Here is a 12404-nt window from a genome sequence, read left to right on the forward strand (position 1 = left end):
AATTAGGAATTAAAAATATTTTTTTATTATAAATAGTTTATAAATTAAACATATTAAAATTTAATTTCTTCTCCACATTTTTCAATTTCGTCTATCACAAAATCCATAACTTCCTTCGTAGCAGGAGGATGACAAGTGACTACCATTCTAAAGAAGTTCTTCACGCCTTTATGGTCCAGCGGTGTATAACCAATCATCAAAGATCCTTTCAAAATCATTTTTTCTTTAATTTTAGGAGCAACCTGTAAATTGAATATTTTCATCAATACAACATCTAAATTATAATATTTTATATTACAAACCTTATGCATCTGATTCCACCACTCGTCATCTCTTTCTGTATCTCTCATACACAAAGGCACATACCAGAAGCATACGTTGGTGAATTGATTTTCTTTAATGACCAATTCGAAGCCCAATCTTTCAGAAACCTTATCTCTGAAATAATAGGCATTTTCCATGGCATTGTCTACTAAATTTTCAAGCCCTGCATCACCGCGAGCCTTCCAGGCCAACCATAGCTTGAAAGCATCTACCTAAATCCAATCGAGAATAATGATTAATTCCAAGTTATTAATCAATCACCGAAGAAATATAGAGAACTTAGCATAATAGATTATCGCTATCAGGATACCCACACGCAGGACTGGCTAAATTATTTTTTCTCAAAATTTTTGAGAAAAATTAATTTAGCCAGCCATTATACCGTGGCACAAAAATTAAAATTGATGCCACTGTAGTATACGTACTCTATACTTCTTCAGTCATTTTTATTTATTTAATATCCTTATACCTTTCTACCGCATTGCACACTTTTATCGCCTGTGTCGTATGATACATCATAGAATTTATCTTGCTGGAAGAGATATAGAGCTGTAGCCGAATTGCACTCGTGTAATAATCCCTTTTTTCTAACTAGAAACATCGAGCATTGCAAAGGAGCTCCCAAAGTCTTATGTGGGTTCCAAGCTATAGAATCAGCCCTGTAATACAAATTAAGTAACTCTTATCTTATAAATTGGCACATCATTTTAAATTATTCTCACCTTTGAATACCGTTTAGCAGGTAACTGTACTTTTTTGATAGCTTCAGCGTTCCACCGAGGCATGCCTGAAATTTACATTAAAAAAACAAAGATAAGAAGCTATCGCATACTTACACGCCTGTTATCAATCGAAAAGGTGAACGGAAATGCTCGCAGGTTCAATTACGATACCTGTCGAGCTCCATTTCCTGATCGTCCCTTAAAAGGCAACTTGATCTCAATATCTTCGCCTTCAATAAAATGTATACTTACATCCACATGCATCCAAACGCCGTACTCCTTACAAATATCAGCAATCTCATCCAAAGGATCTAACGCACCAAGAACTGTCGTCCCAGAGGTTGCATTGACAAAGAATGGTCTGATATTACTATCTTTAGCCTTTTCCAGTTCATGCTTCAACTGACCCGGAATCATCCTTCCATTAGCATCTGTTTTGATATAAACGATATTTTTAGTCCCTATACCAAGCCAGTGTGATCCTTTCTTGATGGAATAGTGACTCTAAAATTTGATTAAAATTAACAAAACAATCATATCTTGAATATAAATTCTTAAATCGTACATCTTGCGAGGTGTAAACTGCCAATTTGGGAAGGCAACCCATTCCTTCGGTTTTTATTTCGGGAAAGGCTTCAAATCTGGCCAAAACCATGGCATACATATTAGACATGCTTCCGCCAGGAGAGAATATGCCATCAGCGTCTTCTGGAAATCCAAATACTTCGAAAGCTTTGCTGAGGATTTTCTGTTCTATTAAACTGAATACTGGCGCAACTTCAAACGTATACCTAAATATAAAATATGATCAAAATTAATATTAATATATAAAATAGACTTACTATCAATATTGTTCATTACTGGCTGGTATTGAGGGCATCCGTTATCCAACTTCCAGCTAGTGAATAAATATCAACGCCTCCGTAGAGCTGATTATGGAAACGACTATGACTTGTCTTCACACTGTAGTTGATTATTTCCAAGCACACTTTTCGCAGCTCTTCGTCTTTTGTGCCATCTGTAGCATCTTTAAGAGATAGATTCAAAATCGACTATAACAATAATAATAAAAAACATTTGTACATTACTAATACAAAAATAAGTTGCCCAAATACGAGTAGCAGTAATTAGAATACTGACAGAATTTAATTCCCGTTGAAGGTTAATTAAAGTTGATGATTCAGTTGATACTCTAAATACTAATTTATCTTACTTCATACGCTTGAAACAATATATTTATTCATTGTGTTAACATAAAACATATGTTGTTATATGTTTATACTTATTTTAGTATAGATATGGATATTTAAAAAAACTATATTTAAACTTCCATTTATAGATATGCAAAGAGCAAAATTTGTTATTTTTGCATGTATAAAAACATGTAAATTCAATTGAAAAAAAATATCCACGCAAAAAATGTTTATATAAATATTAGATGCGTCACATTTAGCTGTAAATTATAAAATTGAATAACAAAATGAACCGTATGCTCTAGAATATATTGTAAAATATAAATATAACGAAATATACAGTACACTACAACAACATATATTTTTATTCTAAAATAAAAATCGAGTAATATTTAATTCTAAAATTTCATTTTTTTTCTATATATACAAAATATAATACTACGTATCATAAATTATTATATGTATTGATATTGATTGTTATAAACAATAATTTTTGAGTGTTTTCTCAAAGTCAAAATGTAAAAAATATATAACTAACAGGGAAAATTAACAATTATTTTGCATCGAATGAATCAATTTATTTTATCTCCATTCTAAAAAATGCTGTACAGTCCTTTCCTAAAATAATATATTTAATATGTTATATTTAACAAAAAAATAGTTTGAAAGCGATAAATACTATTGCAAGTATATGCATTTATTTGTATAATTGCAGAATCTTGCTCCCTTAAAAGATCTTTACCGAGATTTTAATCCGATATTTTTTATTGTGGTGGAAATTTTGCTAAATATATTATTCAAAAATACATAATACATCTGAATGTATTATTTATACCTTGAATCATTACATTTAAATATTACTTGCTGTCGGTACGAAGCTAGCGAGTACGTAAATTGAATACTTTACACTACAAAAACACCGCACGTGTAGCGTGCGGTCTATTTTTTGTACTTTGGTTTACTCATTTAGGTTAGGTTTTGGTTTGAACAGAAAATTGACGTTTCGCAACTGTCATTAGATGTAAAAATAGACCGCATGCTAAAGTATTTATAGTGTTAAATTTTAAATTTATAGTGCAAAGTAACAAATTTATAGTGGAAAATCGATTTGAGCGATAGATAGGTTCCACAAAATATTGCGTAAATCGAAACATATAAAGCATACGAAAATGGATAAAGACTCACTCACTCAACTGACTACAAAGAACCAGAGATCAAAGAAACATTATTTTCACAAATGCGAGACTCTACGACTCTTCGACATTGCCTACTAAGCTCCCTTTGCATAAATTTAAAATTAGACTTTACGGCCTAGTGCTCAGTGTTTTTTTTACAAAAAATAAAAATTTATGCAAAAATATAAAAAAATAAATTGCGCTACGAGACTAAACGAATCAATAATATTTTATAAATAAATTACAATTTGAGAGAGAAAGAAATGCTTACAAAAATAATTAAAATCCCTTTTAAATATTAAATTTAAATTATTTAATTCATTTTATTTTTATAAATATTTTTTTCTGTAGAAAACAATGGAATACTTATATTTGATTCATCTGCTGCAAAATTATTACCGACCATAAATCAACCAAATTATCTAAAATATTGAATATTTTAATACAAGTTAAATGCCTTTTTTATTTAATTTCTACTGGAAATATTATTTATTATAAATAGAACGAAAAAAATGGAATACCTCCATTTTGATTCGATTAGCACTTTTTTTACTTTTTAGGTGCAAAAAACAAGTTCGTTCAACCTTATAACGATATGAACATAATCATGTTTTATTATTATGTTATTTTAAGTTTTTTTCAATGGAATGCAACAGAAACAGTTAGTTTATTCAGCGCAGGCAACGAACAGTGTAACAAAAATAGGGATTATATATATATAGTAATTTACTTTTTCACAGTCAGAAAAATAATATAATAAATGAAAAATAAATACTGTAGAGATTCTAAAACATTGGATACTCAATGTACAATAGGAACACCATTGTTTGTATACATAATTATATGGTATATTTTCTAAACTCACGTCTAAAACAAGTGGATGCTCGAAAGTGACGACCTTTTCGCTTTCTTTGTTTTCTCCGATGACTCTAGCGTCCTTCAAAATAGTGAAAATGGATTCCAAAAAATTCACGCCATCAGCAGCGTCCATTTCGTCGGATTGTATGCGAACAACTGAACTTATTTCTGTACATTGGCGAATATATAATGAATAACATCCGTCGGCGCAGCCAACGAACAGTGAAAACCGCTATCGATAACGAGGGTCATTATCAAGCCTTTCGAACCCTTTTGGTTTATGATGCATATATATTGCGAAATTTGACCATCCAATCAAACGGTAGACTCCAACGCATGATGGGGCATTTATTTACTTGCTGGTCAAAAGCGTGAGATCTGATTCTTACTTACACAAAAACTAATTAAATATTAATTGTATTATTCGAGTACACTACAACACGGCGATAAACAGGTAACATAAAAAAAACTGACTTTAATTGACACACATATTTTTATTCACAGTTACTATTGATTTAAAATTTATGATGTAAAGGTTGATCCAACTTCAGTTTCCGAACTATAAAAAATAACCACACACACGCAAACTTAAGAATATCTTCTATTTTTTTTATTATTCGAACATTTGATCTATTTCATTAATTATGAAAAATAATAACAATTAAATGGCCGCCTCTAGACCTATCAGGCGGTTATAACTTGGTGAATGTTGGTTCTTAGGTGCTCCAACGTTTCGGATTTATCGGCGTAAACACGACAACACGACATAACCTTACAAAAAAAATCCAACGGCGTTAAATTGTATGATCTTGGCGGTCAGTTGCCGTCACCAAAACGTGAAATACTGCGACTTGGGAATTTTTCACACAAAACATTCAACGTTGCACCCAATATGTGGCAAGTTGCGCCGTCTTGATGGAACCACGTGTCTTCCACATCAATATCTTCGATTTCGTGCAAACAAAAATGTCTGAGATGACATTTTAGCTCCCAAAAGCAAAAGACTTTTTAACCCCCGAAATATTTGTAAAAGAAAAAATAGCCCAAGAATTAAGTGAAGTTGGACAGCGCTGCGGTAGTGTGAAACCGGTGGTTTTTGAGCGTCGCGCCCTGCTTATTAACAAATACCATCATTTTCTTCAGCCCTCACGCGATGTCTCGTATTTCTCCCACGGCATTTAAGTATCACTTGCCGAGGTTGTTAAATTTACATATTAATCCATTTTTTGAGAATTGACCTCTATACGCGCATCATTGCTATGCGCTGTGTGGCACATACCCTTAAATTGGAAATACGAAATGTATTTTCGTTACAAAATTCTGAGTCGACTATGAACAGTGCATATACGTTGTAGACCACTTTAAACAGTAAGCAAGCAAATAGGTGTGTATTAAAGTACCAAGATACCCACACTTTATCAAGACATGAAATAGTACATGCCTCTAGCTCAGTGGTTCTCATATGCGGCCACCAACAAATATTCCACCAAAAAACATATCATAGTAAATATTGGAAGAGAGAACTGTTCAACAATTTCCATTTGAATTACTTTTAAATAAATAAAAATAAATATGCTTAAATGTTGTCTTTTATTGAATATATACTTATAAGTTGATTTATTTTTATGTAAATAGAACAGCTATTTTTACCACATCTCAAAATCCATATTTGGTGCGGCCACAAGGCATTTCCATAGGATCATTGATGTCTGTAATGCGGCCACAGCCAAATTTTAAATGAGAACCACTGCTCTAGCTAGATCGTTTATCGAAACACAATCAAGTTGTAACTTTTTAGTGTTAAAAGAACAAGGACAAATAATATAAAGTAGGATTTAGTAGATATTGTAAAAAGTATTAAGAACAGAAAAAACAAAAAACGCGACTCACTTCTTTGTAAGATGTACTTTTACAACCTGCTTAATGAAGAAAACACTTTACAAGTAACGTTTCTTACATCAAGAGCGTTAAAATAATATGATTTTTCATTGAAAATTGATGTGTTAAAAAACATGAAGAAATTATATTATTGAATAAAACACAGTGATTAACATAAATATATTTATTTTAATATCAAGTAATAAATAATTTATTTATTAAAATATTCTTTCTCCTAAAAAGGTATAATAATTATAATATTTAGTTGATTATATCATAATTTGTAATATGACATTCTCTTTCTCTAATAAAAACTTGAAAATATATATAATAAACCAAGCGATAATGACATGGACAGGCCAATAGATTTTAATATTTTTTTATATATTTTTTGTACTTGTATTATAACCCTAACCACAAATACTTTCAACACGACAGTAATGCAAAAATTGGATAATAAACAACAAACATTATCAGAAAATGCTATGTAAAATGCAGAATACGTAAGCACGAATATAATACAAAATTTTTTCAAAATGTGACACGTTCAAAGACAAGGGATTCATTGTGAACCACATTGTCATGTGCTAGTTATATTATAATTTTGTTTTATAAAAGCTTTTCCATATCACAGTGCAAATGCTGGTGCCCGTTAAAAATACATAAGCCATAAAAAATCTCATTTGAAAGAAAGATCTTTTCAGCTTACTCATAAAATTTTACAAATAACATTAACTGTCAATGGGATTCGGCCAGCATCAAGTTATTGAGATAGGCTATGATTATTTTTCTTAAAAAAGCTTATATCAAAAATAAAAACAACCAACAGCATGCACAATTATGTTTGCGTTTAATTTATGCTGCATACGTCTTATTTTCTAGGTCTCTCTCACCAGTGACTCTTTTTTGCTACCAAAAAATAAAAATAAAAACCTAAAAGAATAATAATTTTTGGTACATTGAAGAAGAAATTGTGTTGTAAAAACTTACATTGAAGCAGAGTCTAAAGAAGAGTGCTGTATAATATTATATTTTTAAATATTTAATATTATTTAGAATAACATATGTCCATACAAATGTTAAAATTTAAATAGTAATTTTTTTTCAGGTACAAGGTGCTCATAATATGTAATTACTTTATATTTACAATTACTTAACCATAAAAAAGCGATCCTCATTAATATCATCATGTTTCTTCACATGATTCATGAAGGAAACTCTACTTTTGAACGTCTTTCCACACTTATCACACTTGCACATTTCGTTATGCTTTATAGGCGTCAAATCGGAATTTTCAATTATAAATCCCTCTTCGTACATTCTAGATATGAGCGTTTCTTCGTTCTTTCTGTGAATGTTCTTGTGATTCATGAGATTTTGTTTGGTTTTAAATGTTTTCCCACATTTGTCGCATTCAAATGCATAAGAATCGCTGTGAATCATCACATGCCGCGACAAGTCGTACTTAGTTTTAAATTCTTTACCACAAATCTCACAAATTAAATTAACAGACGCTTTATGAAGCTGCATGTGATACAATAGACATTTTTTAGTCGGAAATTCTTTTACGCAAGTGTCACATTTGCACACCACGCTGAGTCTTATACTTCGATGATGTTTTGAAAGGTATCGATTAGTTTTAAATCTTTTATCACAATGATCACATTTAAAATCATATGTTGCGTCATGAGTTTTCGTGTGACAGAAGAGGAAGCGTTTAGTCTTAAATGCTTTTCCGCATAAATCACACTTAAAATCGCTGGTTTCCTTGTGTACAGTTTTATGACTTGCGAGCACTTCTTTGGTTTTGAATGCTCTTCCGCAGATGTCACACACAAAATCGTATGATTCGCTATGAGTTAATTTGTGGCGTTTTAAATTTGAATTGGTTTTAAATGCTTTATCGCACTCGTCGCACACAAAAGCATAAGAATCATTATGACTCATTAAATGCTGAGATAGATATGTTCGGGATTTAAACGCTTTTACGCATATATTACATTTAAAATCATAAGATTCGTTATGAACGTTAACTGTATGACTTGTAAGAGCTTTCCTAGTTTCAAATATTTTACTGCATTTGTCGCATTTGAAAATTTCTTGCTTTAAATTTGATTGATTAGTTTTATTTTTTTCCCACTGAATTTGTTCAGGGTCATAAGAATCGCTATGAATCAACTTGTGTCGAATTGCAGTTACTTTAGTTTTAAAAGCTCTTCCACAAATATCACATGCATAGTTATATAAATCATTGTGAATTCTTTCATGTTGCTTGAGGCAAATTTTAGATTTGAATGCTTTTCCACACACGTTACAAATAAAACTTTAAAACAAGTTTTTATGAATATACATATGTTTTAAAATTGCATGTCTAGTTTTAAATGCTTTTTTACACGTATCGCATTCATAGTCGAGAGATTCATTATGAATTACAGCATGCCGCACAGTATACGATTTGACTAATCTAGGTGGACAAAAGTCTAAAATTATAATGTTTAGATATTGCTTTTTTTTAATATTACTATACCCTTGAATGTTCCCTACAAGCGGTAACGTACTCCAAAACAGTTTTTGAGTCGCGATCCCTTCAATAAAAATGGGCAAAGTTACCGTTTTGGATCTAGGTAGCCGCGATTAGCCGCTTAGTGCAGCTGTGAACATTGACGTTTGTGCTTGGCTTACTGTGTTTTGTGTGATTTAAGTACTTTTTAGTGATGGATTCTTCAACTAGAGGTAATTATCAATCTATCATTGCATTTTAATCCACCAAAATATTCGTGAATACTTAGGAATACTGTCTTAAAATATACCATTTTCAAAACAACAAAAAAAACAAAAAAATTAACTTTGGATGGTCTTAAAGTATGTAGTCAAGTTGAGTCAAGGCATGACAAAGCTCTAAACGTATTCTCGCATCATTATAGTTTTTTAAGAACATAATTATTTTGTGCGATTATGTGCGATTCTAAAGATTTTTAATTTGTTTCATTATAAGTGCCCAAATTTCACGAAAGTCATTATTTTACTTTTGGCGTTCTATCCCTTCCAAAGGCAGATTAAACAAAGTTATTATGTTTGTAAAGTCAAGATTTGTTGATTTGCTTCTTACACAAGATCAGGAGAAGCCCTTATGGACCTTTCTGAAAAAATAATGTGAGAAGATTCGTGTGAAATGGCTTCGTACGATTAGACTTATTTTTAAGTGTCTATGAAAAAAGGTTAAATTAAGAATTAGTGTTTTATATGTTCCACGAATAGTCACCGAAACCAAGTTTCAGTATTGGTAGACCGAAAAAGCGTTTTGAAGATAGTTGTACAAAAACGAAAAAGCGCAAAGTTCAATTGGAAAAATATAACGATGCACAGCTATTTTTTGCTGCACAATTAAGTGTGCGAGCCAGTGGAAAATGAGACGCTGCTAATTTAATGGAGGAAGTATCTACAGTTTTACCAAAACGAGCTACTGGTTATAAAAAAGCTCGGAGATGAATTAGCGTGAAAAAATAACAACGGTCTTACACCCCGGAAGAAGCGTTGGCTTTATTTATTGCAAACAATTTCACTGTGCAAATGTATGCTGAAAAAGAAGAAGGATGAAATAAAGGGTAAATTCAAAGAAATCAGTCTCATAGTAGACAAAGTTAAACCAGATTTTGGTACGAGCAACGATGGGAACACCGCAAGGGCGTTTTTCACGATTTTAAAGCAACGGCTCGTATCACCAGTATCAAAGAAAATTTAATTTATCTACTATTCTTAGTCATAGCGTCTGGCTATAAAATGGACCCGGACAAATTTAAGCAATATTGTTTGGAAACACGAGACTTATATATCATCCTATACCCGTGGTATAACATGCCAGCTACATTGCATAAGATCCTGATACACGGAGCAGAAATAATAGAACAAATGTCTGAGGAGGCTTCAAAGGGCAAAAACAAAGAAATTAGGAAGGTCAAATTAGGTCACACATTAAAAACTTCTCGTGTTCGCACAAATTATGATTAATTTAAATATTTATTAATGTCGTCTGATCCTTACATTTATTTGTTACGGAAACTGGCTAAGAAAAGCAGCATAAAAAATTTTGCTCACATAAAAACTTTGTTAAAATCCAAATAAATTTAGTAGGATTAACAAAATTGTGTTTTATTTGCTGCCACATCTCTAAATTGTAATTTGAGACCATTTAAAATCCTATACGTCTGATTCTGAGTTTTGTCTAGCTAGATTGGTCAAATCGTACACTGTGTGCCGTGCTAAATATAATTTTGTTTTAAATGATTTTCCACATATTTCGCAATTAAAGTCGAGTGAATTTGAGTGAATAATCTTATGCCTAGTAAGAACTTGTTTTGTTTTAAATGCTTTACAGCATACATCACAATTAAGATTATATTCTTTATTTTCGTCATTATAGTTGGGTATATTTTGAAGATTGTATGAAGGCAGATCCGATAATTTATTATCTAAATTTTTGGATATTTCTTGTGCAGGTTCCTAAAAAAAATACATAATGTATTAAAAATAATAAATATCATATAATATCTATATTTACCGTCTGAACATTTGACTGCTGGCAAGTTAACATAGCAATGTTTGCCCTAAATTCATTTTTTACATCATCACTTTCTGAAAATGTAGAATAATCGTTAGCTAAAATAATGTAAAAACTAATATCAACAAATATACACATATCTTACTTAATTCAATCGTAATATTTTTATCAATGTTATTTTCGTCACTACTATCATATTCTATTTTTATTTGTTCGTTCTTGAAATAAAAACATCAGATTTTACATCTATTTATGTTTATAATTAGCAAACTGCTATTTTAATTTACCTTAACTATGCATTTTATTGTATCATGAAAATTTAAAGCTTCATCTTCATTTTCAAGTCCAGGTTCTATAAATTATTTTAATAATAAAATACATATACATGTAACTTATAATAAACGAATCGATTTTGGTAGTAATACCGGTTTTAATTAAACCTATAAATGACATTTCAGCGTTTTGGTAAATAAATGACGTATGTTGAACCTCTTCTGTCAAACGCTAATCATTTATAATTTTGGTCTAAGCACTACTCTTACCCGTTCGTGTATAAACAATTACATTTTCGACGATACTTACATTTGCTGATAAAAATATTATTCAACAGGAAAATCAGTTATAATACTTTTTTTAATATAACAACTATATACTTCACAATATTAAATAAAACATGTTAATTGTTTATTTACCTATCATTATATAATATGTATATTTAAAATAAGATCCACCATATTATTTATCACTTCCCGGTCATAGTACTTTTTTTTAAAATGTGCGCAAAAATATCTGGCACGGACCAATTCTTTCTTACGCAGTGAAATAAAAAAATTCAGCCGTTGTAAAACAATTAAAAACATTTATATATTTAATTTTCGACAAAAAAAGCTATGATAATTTTCTCGAGAAATTTGCTGATGTTTGAGACGAGAATTCACAAAATATAAATTTCCGAATTAACTCGGGCATGACCGTGAAAGTGTTAATATTGTTTTCCATACTTTTTTAGTCAAGCTAAACTACATATACAGGGCCGGTCCGAGAATATTCAGCGCCCTGAGGTCTAAAAAAATGTCATCTTGGAAATTTTTGTACATTAAATAAGATGATCAAATTTTGAAAATATCAAAGGAGAACACTAAAAAAGGTCATCTCAGAAAAAATATGTAGGGATAATGCGAGAGCTGAAAGAAAGTTCTTTCGAAATTTTTTGCTTATTCAGGAATCCTACGAAAGATAAAAAAAGGTCATCTAGGACATTTCTCTTCGTTTAGTGGAAAAAAACCAACTTCGGAGTAATTAGAACCTCCTTCGGGGCTAGCGCCCCTCGAGGGCGTCTCGGTCCTCTCCCTGGCGTGCGTGCCGTACGTGCATATACGAAACAAAATTATTTCTTAGTATAACAATTAAATATCTGACGGAAGCAAAAGAGGAAGGGAGAAAGATGTAGAGAAAAGAGTATTTTGAATAGAAAAAGTAGACAACTTTCAACAATTTATTTAAACTTTCAAATCAAACATATGTGATAGGAAAGTATAAATATATTTATGTAAGGAAAAAAATATTACTTTTTTTTAAATTATATCTTTAATTACAATTTAGGAAAACAATTTTTATATGCCCCTCCCCTTCTACACCTTACAAATTATGCACTACGATAATTTAAATTAACGTGTAAGTAAATTAATATTTTATT

The 12404-nt window shown here is 30.9% G+C and overlaps 2 protein-coding genes across 2 annotated transcripts; both read right to left on the reverse strand.

The window, feature by feature from the left end:
- Nucleotides 1-14: 14 nt before the first annotated feature.
- LOC148231229 (acidic amino acid decarboxylase GADL1) lies at nucleotides 15-4430 on the reverse strand. The gene is made up of 8 exons (XM_088194986.1): nucleotides 4280-4430; nucleotides 1908-2098; nucleotides 1612-1837; nucleotides 1299-1550; nucleotides 1047-1111; nucleotides 794-983; nucleotides 303-536; nucleotides 15-242 (listed from the first exon to the last, which is right to left on the reverse strand). The coding sequence occupies exons 1-8, from the start codon at nucleotides 4403-4405 to the stop codon at nucleotides 54-56; spliced, it is 1473 nt and encodes a 490-aa protein (XP_088051112.1). The 5' UTR covers nucleotides 4406-4430; the 3' UTR covers nucleotides 15-53.
- Nucleotides 4431-10347: 5917 nt separating this feature from the next.
- Nucleotides 10348-11250, reverse strand: LOC148231230 (uncharacterized). The gene is made up of 5 exons (XM_088195915.1): nucleotides 11134-11250; nucleotides 10996-11060; nucleotides 10854-10926; nucleotides 10709-10782; nucleotides 10348-10650 (listed from the first exon to the last, which is right to left on the reverse strand). Exons 1-5 carry the CDS (start codon nucleotides 11159-11161, stop codon nucleotides 10348-10350), a joined length of 543 nt encoding a protein of 180 aa, XP_088052041.1. The 5' UTR covers nucleotides 11162-11250.
- Between the last annotated feature and the right edge of the window lie 1154 nt (nucleotides 11251-12404).

Source organism: Plectrocnemia conspersa, unplaced genomic scaffold (genome assembly GCF_051122295.1).
Source record: "Plectrocnemia conspersa isolate PC_06_02 unplaced genomic scaffold, ASM5112229v1 ptg000010l, whole genome shotgun sequence".
NCBI lineage: Eukaryota > Metazoa > Arthropoda > Insecta > Trichoptera > Polycentropodidae > Plectrocnemia > Plectrocnemia conspersa.